We start from the raw sequence: 19,014 nt of genomic DNA, 5'->3' as shown, positions 1-19,014 counted from the left end.
ATTTTGTGCACCTGTTATATGCCAGGAAGTCTGTTAGATGCAGGAATATGAAGGTGAACAAACATACCAGGTAATAGGCAGACAGCTCTGGAAAGCACAAATTATAATTCAATGCTGGGTGTCCCTTCCTGTCTAGGCTGCTGTATTATTTATTCATATGTTTGAGCAAATGTAGAAAAAAATTCTCTAGAGAATATCTATATCTTTAGGGCATTTTCTTCTGCTTAGATATCAAGGGATGGAAAGTATTTATTTTTACTGAGCTACTACTGTGTCCCAGGTATTGTATCTGCACTTGACAGGTATTGTCTCATTTAATCTTCATAGTGATGGTGTGAGGACATTATTTTGCCCATTTTATTTTTATTTTTATTTGTTTTTTTTTTTTGGAGATGGGGTCTTGCTATGTTGCCCAGGTTGGTCTCTAACTCCTGGGCTCAAGCAGTCCTCCCGTCTCAGCCTCCCAAAGTTCTGGGATTACAGGCAAGAGCCACTGTACCTGGTCATATTTTGCCCATTTTAAAGAGGAGGAAATAAAAGTTGAGAGTGGTTAAGTAATTGTCCATCTGATTTATCAGAGGTAGACCTGGGACTCAATCTCAGAAACAAGGCATGTTTAACTTGGTCAGTATTGTCTCAGGGAGATTTGGAGAGAGGAATGTTCCTTGGCCATTATTATTTTTATCTATTTATAAACATTCCCAAAGTTTCCTGAATAATGTGACTGGAGCTTTATTTTAATAATAACTTTCCATTCCAGGTGACCAGTGGTCCTCCTTTCTGAAGGCTCTTGCTACAAAGGAAAGATGAGGATATTCTATTTCTTGATCCCTCTCAGCTACTGGGAGCTGCTTTGTGCCTTGGAAGCATCAAGCTGAAATGGATGTCAGCCTCAAGTTTAACTCCAAGAGGGTTCATCTTGTTTCTTTGAACAAAATGTGCTGCCTGTTGCTTCCCTTTGCCAGGAGTGGTGTTCCCTTTTCCACAGGTCTGGACCACGGTGTCTCTAGCTCCCGCTCCTGGATACTTGGTTATTGTGTGTTTCGGTAAAAAAGCATCCACAACATGAATATCCACTAAGCTATAACAGGGCCTGCTGCAACTATAGTATTTCCTGAAAAAATATCAACTGCCGCAAGGGCCACAAATAAAGTCTGTGAACTTGAAATAACCGTGGAGAATGAAATGTTCTGATTCAGATCATCAGTGGGATTTCATTGGGAAATCTCCCACTGGGCAAGAGTAGATGATGGAGGAGGAGAAACAGTCACTAGAAAAAGGTGATACTTTGTATCAAGAAACAATTAAAAATTAGATCACATCCTGAAACATTAAGCATATGCCCCTTTGTGAGGCTTGCCTGGCTGAACTTGAACTGGATTTAGTGAATAATTTCTTAAAAACAATCAAAATCACAGATTTATTCTATTTGAAATACTTGTATTTACTTATATTTCATTCAGAAATTAGTTAACAAATAATTTTTGAGTATCCTGGGAACTGTTCTAATCATTAAACATGCAAGTTTGAAGAAAGTAAGGATGAATCTGCCTGCATGGGGCTCTCAATCTAGCGAGAAGCAGATAAGAAGACAAATGTCAGGGAAGATCACACAACCTTCAGGTAGCATTTAAGCTGAGACCTCACTAGTTGCTAAGACTGGATTTCAGAGGTCAGGTTTGGATATACAAAATTTAGGAGCTGGTACATGACTTTTAAAACCATGGGAATGAACGAGATTTCCTAGATAGAAAGAAGAAAAGAATATTGACATTTAATATTGAACGGAGTAGGAGGAGCTGAACAGAGAGACCAGGAAGGAGCAGACAGTGAACCTGGAGCATGAATAGGAGAGTGGGTGTCATGGAAGCCAAGAGAAACAAGAATTCAAGAAAGAAAGTTTCTCACTGTAGCAAATGGCGCTGAGAGGGAAAGTAAGGCCATGGAATGATGACAATGACAACAGTGACGAAGGATCATTGAGTATGGTATCATGCTGACATTTGTTTCTACCCAGGCTAGGTCGTTACTGAGGGGTGGTAGCTAAGACAGGGTGGGTTGAACATGAGGAAATGAAGACAGAACATGAATTTTTGGAAAGTTTGGCTACAATGGGAAGTAGAGAAATGGGGTAATATCTGGAAGGGGAGGGAATTGAGTCAGTAGGGTTTTGTGTTTTGATTTTACGGTAGGGCATCTAGATAGATCATGTTTATATGCCTATTCCCACTCTGTTCTCTCTTCCTGAAGAGTCTCCTCTGGCAAACTCCATTCTGTAAAAGTCCGTATTTAAGTGTCCTGTTCTCTGTCAAACATTCTTCCCAGGACTAGTATGATGTCTGTCCCCAGGCTTCCATGCCATTATGTGTACACATTATCTGCCATAAGCTTACCTTATTGCATGGCAATGGAAGTTTTTCCTCCCTCTCTCTTCTTCATTAGACAAGAACAGGGTCTTGAAAAGTAGAGACTGTGCCTTCTCAAGTTCGGACTACTGGCACAGGTAGGTGCTCAGAACTTGGCACCAGGAAGATGCTCATTAAATATCTGAAGAACAAATAAGTAAATGAATAAATAGACTAACTGAGTTTGAAGGCAGTGCTATGGCAGATTTTTCTTATTTTATGAATGGAAAAACTATGGCATAGAACAATTTGGAATCTGATAATTTTACAAATTTGTAGGAGTGCTGGAAAACAGTAAAATCTTCAGTCTTGCTCCTTGAGCTGTTGCCCAGGTCCCTCTCTGGGACTGCACTAGCAGCCCTAAAAAACACCTGGGGCTGATACCCTCACATTCACACCAAACCGCAGACCTTACCACAGAAGCACAGGCCTTCACACTGGCGTCTGCAGTCTACTTGTAGTTTGATTTTAGCAACATTTGCCAAGTTGAAGCTGGGAAGCAGCTGGTGAACAAAGGGTGGATGCACTTTTCTGAATCTAGGGGGAGACCAGGTTAGGGCCATGCTAAGTGAAGCTGATAGGGTAGGTGGGCCAGGCAGGGGAACAGGCAAAGATACCCTTGGCTCCCTTAAACTTGGGCTAGAAAAAACAAAGACATGGCTCAAGGAGAACCACAAGGTGTCACTGTTCATCCTCAGTTAAACAAACAGTGATTTGGGCAGGGACTTGAGCAACACTGCGAAGAACTTTATTTTGCAGATGAAGAAACGGAGGCCCGGGGAGGTAACATGATTTGACTAAGATCACGTAACAACTTAATGGCAGAACAATTATGAGAAACCAAGTCTCTTAACTTTCAGACTGGCAGGACCACTTTCTCCCATTGCTCCTATGAGATGGCATTTTGAGATGAGGAGTAAGCCTTTTCTACAATCATTCACTCAAGACAATGGCTTTCAATTAGAAATAGAACAGAAAAAAAACGAGAGAGAGAAGAAAAGAATGAAAAAAGCGCAGCATTCGCTCTCACATGTGCCTTATTCAAAGTGCTGGGCTAAGATGCCAGTGCCCACAACGAGAGAGTGGCCCACAGGGCCTCCGTCTGTGGCAGGCTTGAATACCCGAATAGAAAAGTATCAGGTAAAGGATGTCATTCTTTTTATGGCTCCAACTTAAAAAGAGTCTGGTTCCCAAGGAAAACAGGAAGCCAAGTTGCTCAGCAAAGAATTGGCTGAAACCTAAGTAGGACCCAGATAAAAACATTTGCTGGATGGAAGGATGTGGGCAAATTTCTGGGCCCCGCTGCTTGGGGATGGGAATCTATGAGGCAGAAGACCCTTTGTGAAACAGTGACCCGTGCACCAGGCATTTTTGCGGATGTCTGGAAACTGTGAGGCAGTGGAGGAGTCATAAGTTAGTTGGTTTTTTAACTCCAACTAACTTTACTCCACCAAGTATCTCAGGAGATTTCGCCTATGCTCTTTGGCCTGACTCCCACTAGGCCCTTACTCCTTCCATGGTGGCTTCTACTGGAGCCTCTTTCTTAGTTCCCAGGTTATTAAAATAATAATAAATTCAAAGAGCTTTGTTGTTTTCTTAGGTAATATAATTAATATGCGCTCATTACAAAAATTCAGATACCAAGTAGCAGAATGAAGAAAATAAAAGACATCTGTAGTCTCTCCATTCAGAAATAATTGCTGTTAGCGTAATGCTGTATACATTCAGGCTGTTGGCCTATGGAACACCTGGTATATGTCCTCGGCCCTGGGTTTAGAGCTGTAAAGCTGGCACAAACTAATCTCAGCTCTCACAGAGCCTACATTCTAATTGTCTGGGAGAGACAGACAATAATATTTTGTAAAAAAGTGAAATATATAGGATGTCAGATTGTGGTAAATGCTATGAAGACAGAGAAGGGGATGGGGATTTTAATGGTGGTGAGGTGGCAATTTAAAAATAGGATATTCAGAAAGTGACATTTGAACAAAGATCTGAAGCAGATGTGGATATCTGGGAGAAGACTTCTTTCTTTCTGTACATATACAATAATGCAATTATAACATAAACAATATATGAATACATCTTTGATTTAAAATCTTCAAATAATACAGAAATATATGGGAAACAAGGGAACAACCTTCTCACCACCCTCCTATTACCTTCTCCTCTCTCCCAATAAGCACTTTGGCAATGGTGTGTTCCCTGCCCAAGCTTCATCTCTGCATTTACATTCATTTCTGTATATACTGACACAATAGCTTTATTTTATTTCCTACGTAAATGAGCTCATCCTTTGTGAAGGTGATATCTTTTTAGTTTCAGCAAAAAGAGTCTTCTTAACATTTTCTAAAATTCAAAGGTATGTGAGACCTATAGGCCTCATTACTAAAAATGAAATAGCTAAATGTGATTGCTAAGTGTGGGTAAATGTTTTACTTCTTCCTTTGGGCTAATAATCTAGCATATACTGAATTCTATTGAAATAATTTGTTTCTGCCTCTGTCTCTGCTACTACACAGTGAATTTTTTGTGGCCAGGGAATTATGTCTTCACATCTATTAATTTCCTGTGCTTGGTGCAATGCCCAGCATGTGGTGTTTGGTAAATGAATAGGCAATCAATTATACTTTCATACATTACTGTGGAAGGCTTCCAACACTGGGTGAGATATTCGCTGAGATCAATCATCTGCCCTAATGTGGTCCAATCTTTTCTCCATTGAAATATCTATGTCACTATGGGACACAGCCACTGTGGGATGATAGCCAGGATGACTGTGGTCAGATCCTACAAATCAGATAGTCCGATTTTAAGCATTAGAATTAAAAAATCAAGTAATGAGAGCTACCTTTCATTCCTCTTGCTGAAAGAAAAGAGTTAGGACACAAATGTGCTAAGCACTTGACCTAACACTTCTCGTTCAAGACACAAAAGTCTCAATGAGGTAGATATTATTTTGTGGACAAGGAAACTGAAAATCGGTGATTAGTATGGATATTAGTTAGATCCATTCATGTGTCTACCATACAGACTTATCAGATCTTAACATTTCCCTATGTTTGCCTTAATTTTTTTTCCCCAGAAATATTACACCAGAGGGCCACGATCACAAATTGATTGATTGACTGAGACGGAGTCTCACTGTCGCCCAGGCTGGAGTGCAATGGCACAATCTCAGCTCACTGCACCCTCCATCTCCTGGGTTCAAGCGATTCTCCTACCTCAGTCTCCCGAGTAGCTGGGATTACAGGCTTGTGCCACCACGCCTGGGTCATTTTGTATTTTTAGTAGAGATGGGGTTTTGCCATGTTGGTCAGGCTGGTCTTGAACTCCTGACCTCAGGTGATCTGCCCGCCTCGGCCTCCCAAAGTGCTGGGATTACAGGCGTGAGCCACCGCGCCCGGCTCCACAAATTTAATTGTGAACACTGGATGGCACATTTAAAAAGCCACTTAAAACAACTTTGTCATTTTATTCAATAGACATGAACTGAGCCTCGGTGCCGGGCTAAGCTGTACGGATACAGAAAGGTATAAAGCTCTGTCCTTGTGCTCACAGGGACTCACTTTTTAGTGGGGGTGGCAGATGTATAAGTTTTACAGTTGAGAAACTGAGGCACAGAGAGGGGTGGTTACTCTTTCAAGAGGCAAAGCCAGGTTTATACACTGGGGGTCAAACAAGCTGGCCTCTTGGTGGACTGGGAGGCCGCCACACATTCCTGGTCTGTTGGAACAGCGTGGATTCTGAGTGGGGGCACCTCTTCTCCAGGAGGGTCCAACTAGGAATGGGAGCCAGTTTGACACAATGAAGCCGAATCTGTGAGAAGCACGCATGAGTGTTTTTCTCTCTTTCCACTAACCATCTTTTTGCTGCAAAGAATTAAATTCTTTTCTGGTGACACACACTTCCTGTCAGTATGAGGCACACCCAGCCAGACAAAACCACCCAAAGTAAATGAAGAAAAATCCTTTTAATTCCTCTAGGTCCACAGATTTGGTTTCTGCTGGATTGTTGCCATTTTCCCAGGGGTTAAGCCAGAGGTGGATTTGGGGAACAGCAAATAAGAACAATACACTGATAAGGGTAACACCAGTGACATGAAAACATCCACTATTTATTATCTCCAATTAAAATTCCATACTCTTATAAAAGCAATTCTCATCATAGAAAACTCAGAAAGCTACCAAAATTCATGTTTATGGGTTTTTTTTGTAAAAAGAAAACCAAAATCTCTCAGTCTAAACTACAATCACTTTAACATTTTGATGTATAAACTTTCTTTTTAAATATTATATTTGTATGCATTATTTATTCTGGTCTGGTCATATAACTTTATATGACAAATACTTCCTTATATATTATGCACTTTGTTTTGTTTTGTTTTGTTTTGTTTTGAGACAGAGTCCTGCTCTGTCACTCGGGTTGGAATGCAGTGGTGTGATCTTGGCTCACTGTAACCTCTGCTTCCTGAGTTTAAGCAATTCTTGTCCCTCAGCTTCCTGAGTAGCTGGGATTACAGGTGTGTGCCACCATGCCTGGCTAACTTTTTTGTATTTTTTTAGTAGAGACAGGGTTTCACCATGTTGGGCAGGCTGGTCTTGAACTCCTGGCCTCAAGTGATCCACCTGCCTCAGTCTCCCAAAGCGCTGGGATTACAGGCATGAGCCACCATACCTGACCCATTATGCTCTTTCAAATATAATTATAAATATAATATTTCATTATACAGTTGCTCTATAATTTAGTTGGTCAATCTATTGTTGGACATTTAAATTTTCTATCTTTCAGTTATTATATTATTACCACTTTAGCCAGGCACAGTGGCTAAATATGTATTATATATAATTATATATTATATATATTACTTATATACATTATATATTAGTTTTATATATATAATATATATTATTATTACGACTCTAAGCAGATATTTGCCTTACTGAGTGACATCACTGGCCTCTTTTCTTACATTATCTCATTTCCTTATAAGCCTCCAGAGTAGACATTATTACTGTATTATTACTGTTTTTAAATGAAGGAACTAGAATTCAAAGAGGATAAGAAACTGTCCCAAGGTCAAAGCCAGGCTTTACACCTAAGTCTCTTTAACTCCTGAGCCAACACTACCTATTGCCACATCCTGGGTGTGCCTGGTGCTCCCTAACCCACCCTGAGTTTTCTGTCTTACCAGAACATCATTACTTGTGATGTAAGAGTTTTCTTCTACTCTCCTTTGCTCAAAAAACTTAATCCTAGTCTCACTCCTTTCATGTTCCCATGAATCCCCTGGCCTCTTAGTAAAATTCGGGTCTTTCCAATTAAACACTCTCCATTTTAAAGTTCCCAGGCAGCTGGACTGATGCGATTGATGGTTCCCAACTGCTGTGCCATGTGCTCTGGTCCTCCTTCCTTCTCAGCTGTTCCCAGAAAGGCAGGCTATGAGGTTAATCACATCTCTATGCTGTAAAACTGAATCCTGATATACTCACTAAAGCCCTCGTGGTGATTTGTGCCCCATTTGAATTCCCATTTATATTCTGAAACTTTTTCAAAATCTGAGATGCTCTCAGCAACTCAGTACATTCTAAACAGGATATTAAACTTTTAAAAAATGTATAAGGCTTAAAACTCTCTTCTAAATTCCAGACATGGAACAGTTTAATTGACACCCACTCAGATGTTTTGAAACTTAATACATTCAAATCAGAATTATTGAAAGTTTTTATATGTGCAGTGATTACATGTCAACTAAAAAGGGGAAAAAAGGTTCTGCCACATTATAATCCTTTTTTCCAACTGTTTATTTCTGTTATTTTGAAAGAACAATCAGATGGTACTTTTTTCAAAGACAGTCACATAAAAACTGAAACAAGGTATAGATTAATTACATTTTTTGAAAACTGTGTGATACACGATTATGAAATTTGTAGAAATTTTATGTGGAAAAAGAACAAGGGAAATCGAGTGAAATGCTTCGAAGGCATCTATGACATAGGATGCTGTGCTCTTCCTCACCTTCCATTCACTTTTTAACCCTCTCCAATGTGCCTTTTCTACCATCTGAAATTGTTCTCACAAAGGTCACCAGTGACTTTCCAATTGCAAATCCAATGGGAGTTTTTTGGACTTCAGCTTACCTGATTAATTTGAGGCATTCAATGTTATTAATCAGTAACACTCCTTTTGCAACTTTCTTTCTTTTCTTGTTTTTTGTTTTTTGAGATGGAGTCTCACTCTGTCACCCAGGCTGGAGTGTAGTGGCACGATCTCGGCTTGCTGCAACCTCTGTCTCCTGGGTTCAAGCAATTCTCCTGCTTCAGCCTCCTGAGTAGCTGGGACTATAGGCACATGCCACCACGTCTGTGTCTGGCTAATCTTTGAGGTTTTTTTTTTTTTTTTTTTTTTTTAGTAGAGATGGTGTTTCACCACATTCGTCAGGCCGGTCTCGAACTCCTGATCTCAGGTGATCCACCCGCCTCAGCCTCCGAAAATATTTGGATTACAGGCATAAGCTACCGGGTCTGGCCACAACTTTCTAGTCTCAGTGTCATCACAACCAGTTTCCAGCTTCTCTGACTCTTCTTAGCTACCCTGTTGTCCTATCACTCCCTGCCTCTTCCCCAGGGTTCATCCTCTGGTCCACTTCCCTTCTCACACTTCATAGGAAAATACCGCTCAAGATCATTGCCTCCCCTCTCACCACAACATACATCTCTATCCAAAAACTCTTGATATTTTAGTTCAGACTGTTTTTAGCTATTTTACTGCAGAGTTGGAATTTAAGAGTCTGGAGTTTGCAAATATAAACTTTCATTGCACTTGATTGCTGCTGTTCTGTGAACTCTCATTACCTTTTCCCTGGGTGGCTGCTATATATCCTGACTGGTTTCTCCATCCCTAGTCTCATTTCAGATCCATTCTCAACACTCCTTTAGAATACTTTCTAAAATATGGAAATCTGAGTTTCCACTTCTGCTACTGGCAGAATAGTTCCTATAAGACCAACCCTTCCACAAATAAAAACAGTAGATTATTGAAAAAAAAAAAACACCAATACAAACCTGAAGGCTATGGAGAAGAACCAAAAACAAACGCTAGACAAGAGCCAGCATTTGGACAAAAAGACTATCATGTGTGAAATGTTCATTTTTAATAGTTTTTTGTTGTTGTTGTTGTTTTTGCCTGAGGGCAGACCCCAGTGAGTACTAAGCAGGGCAGCTAAAATGCAGATAGACCCAGTCTTACCAAATAGAAGAACAAGAGGGAAGCATTCAGGGTAACTATAGCAGCTGTAAATTGGGATCAAGGGCAGGAGGATCCAAGAAAGGATAAAACAATGGAAAGGGAGCCCAAAATTTTATGTATAAAACTCTACCTAAGTCTCTGGCAATTCTCTGAACTATGCATGTGTAAGACAGACGTCAAGCAGCCTAACTAAGGCCAAAACAACTAAACAGAGATTTCACTTGGTGTCTATTTTAGTGAGAGATAGAGATTGAATTTAGCCATGTTAATTACTGGCTAAAACAAACAAACAAATAAAAATAACACTTTTTGGATGAATGTAACAAAAGACAGAGTCCCTACAACATATCACTCACAATGTCCAAGACATAATCCAAAATTATTATAAAGAAACAGGGAAACATGACTCATATTTAAGAGAAAGGGCTAATAGAGACAAGCTCTGAGACGAACCATATGTTGGAATTAGTTGGCAAGAATTTTAAAGTAGTTATTATAACTGTGGTTAAGGACATAAGAATAGACTTCTAATGAATTAACAAATAGGAAATTACATTAGAGAAATAGAAATTAAAAAAAGAACCAAATGGAATTGAATCATATACAAAAAATGCAATATGAGAAATAAAAAATTCCCTGATTGAACTTCACAGTAACTTGTAGATGACAGAAGAAAGGGTTAGTGAACTTGAAGAGCGGTCAGTAGAAATCACTGACTTGAAGAACAGAGAAAAGAAAAATTGGAAAAAAAATGAACAGAGCCTCAGGGAAAGTAGGCCAATATCAAAGGCCTAACATGTGTGCAATTGGAGTCCCAAAGACTAGAAGCTAGAAAATGGGGCAGAAGACATTTTTGAAGAAATTATATCTAAAAGCTTTCCAAATGTAATGAAATGCATATGTTCTCAGATTTAAGAAGTTTAATGAATCTCCAATAGGGTAAGTACAAAGATAACCATCACATAATTCAGTAGTAAACAACAGTAACAACAATGACAACAAACCCTATGGTTATGTCTATAATCTTTTGGTGCAAAACCTACTTGTCTTGTCTTTTTCTGCTTATCACCACTCTCTTTCTTATTTTCACCAATCTGGAGATACATATACAAAAACATTTTAAAATCCACTTTTTGGCCAGGTGCAATGGCTCATGCCTGTAATCCCAACACTTTGAGAGGCCGAGGCGGGAGGAATGCTTGAGCCCAGGAGTTCAAGACCAGTCTGGGCAATGTAGGGAAACCCTGTCTCTGCAAAAATAAAAAAATTAGCTGGGCATGGTGGCACATGCTTGTGGTCTGAGCTACTGACCACTGAGCTACTGAAGTGGGAGGATTGCTTGGACCTAGGAGGTTGAGGCTGCAGTGAGCTGAGATCATGCCATTGCACTCCAGCCTGGGTAACAGAGCAAGACCCTGTCACACTCACACACACACACACACACACACACACTCCACTTCGTTTCTAATCATGGTGTATAGATGCAAGCAATATTGTTGGTTCTATGACAATACTTTTAAAACTACAAAAACAAATTTGAAAGTGACGTGATGTGAAAAAGAATGAAATCATGTCATAGCCACATGGATGCAGCTGGTTGCTATTATCCTAAGTGAAATAACTCAGAAACAAAATCCGATACTGCATGTTCTCAATTATAAGTGGAAGCTAATCAATGGGTACATATGCACATAAAGATGGAAATATTAGATACTGGAGACTCCAAAAGGGAGGAGGATGGAAGGAGGCCAGGGTTGAAAAACTACCTGTTGGAAGTTTTGGGGTACTATGTTCACTATTTGGGTGATGAGTTCACTTGAAGCCCAAACACCAGCATTATGCAATATACTCACGTAACAAACCTGCACATGTACCCCATGTATTTATAATAATAAAAAGTAAATTAAAATATTTCTATATAAAAATAATTTAAAAAGAAAGTGATGTGGTGGAAAGGGATAGGATTCCTTATAAGCTAATTATATATAAAATACTCTCCTGCTCTTTTTTATTTATAATTCAATCACTCCCTAATTAATTTATTCATCTAATCATGAAACTTGTTTAGTCACCTACTTGGGGGCAGGTACTGAGGACATGATGACAAATAAGGAAATCTTTACCCTTTAGAACTCATCATGTAATGATCCATATTGGTCACTTTGAGATTCTGGTACTTCTAAAAATAACTTATTATTTTTACTTCTTATTATAAAAATCATACATGGGACATTTAGAAGCTATAGGAGAGCAAAGGTAAGAGAATTCACTGTGAATTAATTATTCATTGAACACCTATTTTGTGCCATTGACTATCCTTATTGCTGGGAGCACAGCGTTTAAAAAAAACACAAAAACCTTTCTCCCACTGTAATAGATGAGTCACATAATGGGAAAACAAACAAATGTATCATCTATTAAAGTGGGAGAACTTGGTTTTGTAGTTTTAAAAGTATTGTCATAGAACCAACGATACTGCTTGCATCTATACACCATGATTAGAGAGGAAGTGGATGGAGAGTGTGTGTGTCTGAGAGAGAGAATATTTAGAATGCCAAAAGCGGGCACTTCAAGGAAGGCTTTTTTTATTTAAAAAAAATTAGCTCATTCTACATACTTTAGAAATTACCTTTGAGTAGCAAATGTTAAGGATATAAATACTTTGCACGTATATTCCTTGTTTATAGTTAACCATATGTTATTTTCTACCTGCAAAATACTAAAACATATTCTACCTACGTGCAATCTAAGTTTTGTAGCAGAGTCTTTTTACGGGGGCCAAACAATTCTGGACTAATTTTTAAAACCCTGAAATGGCTCACTGTTTTGAGGTTATTTTGATAGAGTATGAATTTACTTCTTTGTCATTTGGAGAAGGTGCACAGTATTATTATGAACAGAGAAGAGCTGTATGAAAACTGATCTTCCAGCATCTATCATCTCCTTTTAGTCTAATGAGATACTGCCATTATCTCCTGATGAAATATTGTTCTAGAAAACCTTACCCCATCATACGATTTCTGCAGATCTTACAGGAGCAATCTGAGCTCAAGCAATATTAATTACTGTTTCATTTGTCCATTTGTCTGTGTATAATCATGTATTTTAATGATCTTCTATTTTCTATGGTTTGTGTAGATTTGGAGACTAATTCAAAAGAGTTGAAGTTTTTTGGACATGTTTAGTTGAATGTGCAGTTCTCTTTTGAAGAATCCTGTCTCCAAATCCTGTTTTGAAAAGAGTGTTGATGAGTAGCACAGCACCTGGCATATTGTGAGTGTGCAATAAAATCATGCCTTTTCAGCAGACCTTAACTAAAGAGTTAATTTTATTTATTTAAATCCACCTTTCAGATGACTCACATTCTGCTTTGTCAGTGGTTGACGAGGGTAAAGGCACTTGAGGATGCACAACACACAGGACAGGGAGCAAGCCTTTCTCAGTGCGGAGAGCTAGGATAAAGTTTGCTCAGAAAGGGGTACATTAATGACAAAGGATCACAGCATTATGGGAGGATACTACACACCTGTTCTTCAGGGAGTACTCTGGACATCCCTGTTCCTTCCCCACCTGGCAGGTGTCTTTTCAGGTGCTCCCAACCACATTACCCTGAATTCCCATATCTGGGTTTCCCTCTATGCCAGCCTCTCCTCTTAGCCTTGAATTTAGCTTTGTTGCTTAAGGCAAGTCACTTCCCTCTCTGGGTATGTTTCTTCTTCTGAAAATGGATGCAGTTGAACTAGATGAGAGCCAGGTGGCTTCAACTGATGTGCGGTGGCCCTCTGCCCTGCTTACTTTCATCTCCACGACTCCAAGGTGGCTCACAAACACGAATCCTCAGCCCCTTGGATTGGGTTCAGGGGAGTGCTATCAGGAACTCATGGGAGAGACAGGAATGTTTTCAGAAACCTCAGCCTGTCCTCTTTTTACTGAAATAGGGGCCCTTGTTGACGGTAGTCACTGTCCATGCTGTTTAGCCTAAGGAAGGTGACAGTGGGTGGGCCACCTCAGGCCATATGGAGGAAGGCCTGGCACAGAAACACAAGGCCAGGCAGGCTGTGGCTAGCCTGAATTTAGCTGTAGCCTCAGAATCAGGGGACTTGGGCTTGACAGCTGACATTACATGGTGCACAACTCTGGTTAAGTCACTTAACTTAAATCTTATCCCCTCATCTGTAGATGGCTTGAAGACCAAATTAAGGAGCTCCTTCAACACATACATTAAAAAAAAAAAAAGAAAAGAAAAAGATAAGCCATAAGGCACATACGAATCACTTGGGAATCTTGATAAAATGCAAATTTTGGTTTGGTAGATCTGGAGTGGGGCTAAAAATTCTGCATTTCTAACAAGCTCCAGGGTGAACCTAGCTGATATTGCTGCTGCTTGAGTGGGCCACACTCTGATGAACAAGGATAGAAACCATTAAAATAGTTGAAAATGAAAATAACAATGAATTATATAAACCCCACCCCCCTCACACCACTTTCACGTCTGATATTTTTCAGTTAACCTAAAAATGTTTATTATTACCTAATAAACATTTTCCATGTTTCTACAGATTATATGGACTGCAAAGTTTCTGTAATTACTATTATGGAGTAGCTACACAGTATCCCATAGTGTTGAACTAGCATCATTTATCCAATTGCTTCCCTCACACTGGACCAGTGAGTCCTAGGAAGTGGCTGCAAGGAAGCAGTAGGTTTCTGGGACAGCCCAAGGGCATTTCTTATTTCCTCCTGTTCCTCCCTGGGATCAATCTGTAGGAGTAAACTGACTGAAGACTGTGAACACCTTCATGAACTCCTGTGACTTTGGACTTGTTTTCCAAAAGGCCAAAATTATAGATATGTACATATTTTGATTATTAAAAATATGTGTTTCCTTGTACATTGTTGGTGAGAATGCAAAATGGTGAAGCTGCTATGGAAAACAGTATAGAGTTTCCTTAAAAAATTAAAAATAGAATTACAATGTGATCCAATAATCCCACTTCTGGGTATTTATTAAAAAGAATTGAAATCAGGATCTTGCGCTCCCATGTTCATTGCAGCATTATTCACAATAGCTGACATGTGGAAACAACCTAAATGTCTGTAGATAAAGAAAATGTGTCATATACATACAATGGGATATTTTTCAGCCTTAAAAAGGAAGGAAATCCTGCCATATGCAACAACATGAATGAATCTTGAGGACATTATGCTAAGTGACATAAGCCAGTCACAGGACAACTACTGCATGATTCCCACTGACGAGGAATCTGAAATAGTCAAACTTGTAGGAGCAGAGAGTAGATGGTGGTTGCCAGGCACTGGCGGGAGGAAAAAATAGAGTTGCTATTCAACGGGGTATAAAGTTTCAGTTATGCAGCTGAATAAGTTCTAGAGAACTGCTCTACAACATTGTACTTACAGTTAAAACTACGGCACTATGCACTTGAAAATTTGTTAAGGCCAGTGTGGTGGCTCACACCTGAAATCCCAGCATTTTGGGAGGTTAAGGCAGGCGGATCACTTCAGCCCAAGAGCTTGAGACCAGCCTGGGCAACATAGAGGGACTCTGTCTCTACGAAAAATACAAAAATTATCTGGGCATGGTGGTGTACACCTGCAGTCTCAGCTACTCGGGAGGCTAAGATAGGGGGACTGCTAGAGCCCAAGAGGCTGCAGGGAGCCATGATGGCACAGTGTGCTCTAGCCTGGGTGACAGAGTAATACCCTGTCTCAAAAAAAACAAAAAATTGTTAAGAGGATAGATCTCATGTTAAGTGCTCTTACCACAATTTTAAAAAAGTTCCCTATAGAAAAGTATTTTTAAAATGACAATTTCCCTAACACCACTGCTAACATTGATTGAAAAAAAAATCATTAATTTGTTCAATAAACATTATACACTTAGAATGTGCCAGTTTCAGTGTTATGCATGAGGATGCTACAGCGAACAGTTTTTCTTTCTAGGCATATGTCCAACATTATCCGTCAGTCAATCTATATAACAAAAAGTAGATACAATACAAAAATATACATGTACGTATATACACTACAAGATGTTTTTATTCATGTTTTATGTGAATAGCAAGCCCAAAAAAATCATTAATTGGGCCCAGTTTAGGCCAGCAATGGTATTCTGTCCCCTGGATGTACACAAATAAAAACAACGCAGCTCATTCCTTTTAAGCATCTTAAAGTATACCAAAGTTTGTTAACAGCCAGGTATGCACACGACAGAGAATGAGTTCCCTGACATCAGCCGGAATCTATCACCGGGTAAAATGGATGGAAACCTCGCCCTGCTACTTACTGCTTATTGCTCTTCAGGCACTGTTTAATTTCTCGGTGCCTTAATTTATATAGAGATAAAAATGCCATCTCTGGTTGTGGCTGAGAAGAATGAATGAAATAACGTACCTAAAATGTTCACAGGGCCTAGCATATGGCAAGCGCTCCCTAAATAGACATTGCTTTTGTTGTCATTAGTGCTAGTGATAGAGGACCTTGGGTTTGGGCCTCATTGTGCCACTAACCAGCAGTGTTATTTTGGGCAGCAGTGCTGTCCCTGGACCTCAGCTCTCCCTCTGGGAAATGCAGGGTATGGAGGAAACTGGTAGTTCAGCATTTGGAGATTCGTGGCAATCTATCAGGCACAACTCCTTGAAATCTTCCGGAGTTGGCGAGGCACTGCGGGGCTGATTAGATGGGGGGCAACCTCGCGGTCCCAGCTACAACCTCGCCGAGCCAGCCTCCAGCCCCTAAGGTGCGCCGGGGTGGCGCAGGGGCGGGCAGCTGGGCGTAGGCGAGTACCAGGCGGAGGGCGCAGCCTCAGGGGGATCCTGGGCGAAGAGCTGAGGATGGCGCTGGTGGGGGCCTTTGAGAGGCCACAGCCGAGGCCATGGCTTAGGGCTTCGATGAAAACAATAGCTGCGAGGTTTGGTTTCCTGGGCACAAGGGTGGAGAAGGCCCGGGAACCCTTCCCTTTCCAATCCCGGTGTGGCCTTCTGACTGGCAGACAATATTAGAGGTATTAGCTTTCCTCTTGCCGCCGCCCCCGGCCCCGCCAGGCCCTGGCCCTTCCCTGCAAGGCAATAGTGCGCCTGAGAAATCCCTGTGGTGCCTTGTTCTCTCTACAAAGGCAATGAATTCTCAGCACAATTTGGCTTGGAGTAGGCTTTCAAGATAATTGTTGAATGAATGAATGAATGAATGAATGAATGAATGAATTAGTGAATGAATGTCATCAGTGGGGATGGGCCTAGGGCACCAGCAAGATCAGGAGATCTCATCTTTCATCCTCACCTTCCTTGTTCACTCCATTTGTTCACATCTGTACAGAATTTTCACCGTTGTGTTGGTCACAGCGGGTTGGTGCAAAGGGGTCATGTTTTCAGGTAAGAGCAGCATTGCATAGTGAGCAGAAACCCCAGATGAGTGGGACTTCTCTGAGTTCTGTGTCCACACCTTGGGGACTCAGACATCTATTCCTGCCTTCTATTAAGCTTGACAGCAAACTCAGCAGATGTAAATATTGACACTTTCTGGAAAAGTGTGAAGGAATTTGTTAAAGAAAACCTTAAAGAAAGGGAGGCAGACATTGTGAGACTTTTTATGCCTTTCAGGGTAGCTTCAGGACTTCTGGATGGTTTAATATGTTTCAACTCAGCATATGACCTAATGATTCATTTCTTAGAAGTTGAATCTGAAAGGAGTGAGGTTTTTAGCTGGCACTTTATTTTGTGTCTGCTTGTGGCGGGAAATAACAGATTCATATATGACTCTCCACCTCCTGAAGAGGCTAGAGCAAGAGTATCAATGATGTACCTGTAGGAAGAGCACCATACGTTTGAATGGTGCCTTATCACTGTCCTGGGCTTTCACATGCTTTGTGATGCTTAAAACCCATAGCCCTGTGGAATAACCAGAAAGAGATTATTATTCCAATTTTCCAGCATTGTTACTTCAGTTATTGAATAGCCACTATGTGCTGAATATTACAGGTACAAAGAGAAGGAAGGCCTATCTCTGCCTTTAGCGCACAGTCTAGTGAAAGAGAAAGATATGCACATGGATCATTTCGGTATGACATGTTACCTGATAGGGTAGATCAAGCCCAACATCTGTTTTTGAAAATAAATGTTTTTTTTTTGTTTTGTTTTGTTGTTGTTTTGAGACAGGGTCTAACTCTGTCCCCCAGACTGAAGTACAGTGGTATAACCATAGCTCACTGCAGCCTCTAACACTCAGGCTCAAAGGATCTTCCCATCTCAGCCTCCTGAGTAGCTGGGACTACAGGCATGCACCACCAGGCCCTGCTAATTAAAACTTTTTTTTTTTTTTTTTGGTGGAAATGGATCTCAATATGTTGCTCAGGCTAGTCTTAAACTTTTGGCCTCAAGCAATCCTCCTGCCTCAGACTCCCAAGATTCTGGGATTACAGGCATGAGCCACCATGTCTGGCCCAGTGGTAAAGTTTTACTGGGACACAGCTTTACTCATTTATTTATATGTTGTCCACAGATGCTTTTGTGCTACAATGGCAGAGTTTAGTGTAATAGTTGTGACAGAGGCTATCCGGCCTACAGAGCCTAAAGTATTGACTATTGAACATTTATAGAAAAAGTTTGCTAGCCCATAGAATAGAGGAATAATGCCCAGGTGGGCGGGTATTTAGAGTTGGGGTACATAGCACCACCTGGGAGTTGAGAAAGGCTTCCTGGGAAAGGCACTGCTTGAGCTAGAAGCTGAAGGGTAAGACTTGTGGGAGTTAGAAGGATAAGATGGGTACTCCAGGCAAAGGAAAGCCAAGGGACTAAACTGCTAGAACCACAAGCAGTTCATGATTACTAGGATACAACATGCAAGATGGGGACGGAAGCAGATGAGGAAATCAGTCTCGACTTGGGTGATTTGCTGGAGGTGATGTGTCTAGGTGGGGCAGGACTAAAATCCAGGTTTTCTAACTGGCAGCCCTATGTGCTTATCACAACAGCAAGGACAGCAAATACACAGCACCCATGTTGTCATTCCTTCAACCTGGGTCCACAGTGGCCAGTGCCAATTGAGCACAGAAGTCTTTTCTGCAGCTTTATGTGTACTCCAGGTGACTGTTTGTAGAGTGAGTGTGCATGTTCAGACCTATATGCTATCCCTGATTTACCTCATTCCAGCCATAGTGAGAAGGTTTTAGATTTAGTTTTCTCTGAATCTATTAGAAAAAGCCTTCAGAAGCAAAAGCTACCAATTCAAGCAGCCCTATTTCAGCACATTCTAAATTATTGCTTACCCTGCCTATGCCAGGTCATACACCGGGTGGTTTACACACTTTATCTATCTTTATCCTCACTTCAAGATCATGAGGGAGGTA

The 19,014-nt window shown here is 40.5% G+C and overlaps 1 protein-coding gene across 1 annotated transcript in view; it reads left to right on the top strand.

Moving 5' to 3' along the window:
- Nucleotides 1-12,959, top strand: part of FZD4 (frizzled class receptor 4) — a 46,313-nt gene extending 33,354 nt beyond the window's left edge. The window contains exon 3 of the mRNA XM_009423926.4: nt 761-12,959. Coding sequence (XP_009422201.1) covers nt 761-784 — 24 coding nt within the window. The 3' untranslated portion in view covers nt 785-12,959. The remainder of the gene's footprint in view (nt 1-760) is intronic.
- Nucleotides 12,960-19,014: the final 6,055 nt, after the last annotated feature.

Source organism: Pan troglodytes, chromosome 9 (genome assembly GCF_028858775.2).
Source record: "Pan troglodytes isolate AG18354 chromosome 9, NHGRI_mPanTro3-v2.0_pri, whole genome shotgun sequence".
NCBI lineage: Eukaryota > Metazoa > Chordata > Mammalia > Primates > Hominidae > Pan > Pan troglodytes.
This window is presented reverse-complemented; position numbering and strand designations above follow the sequence as displayed.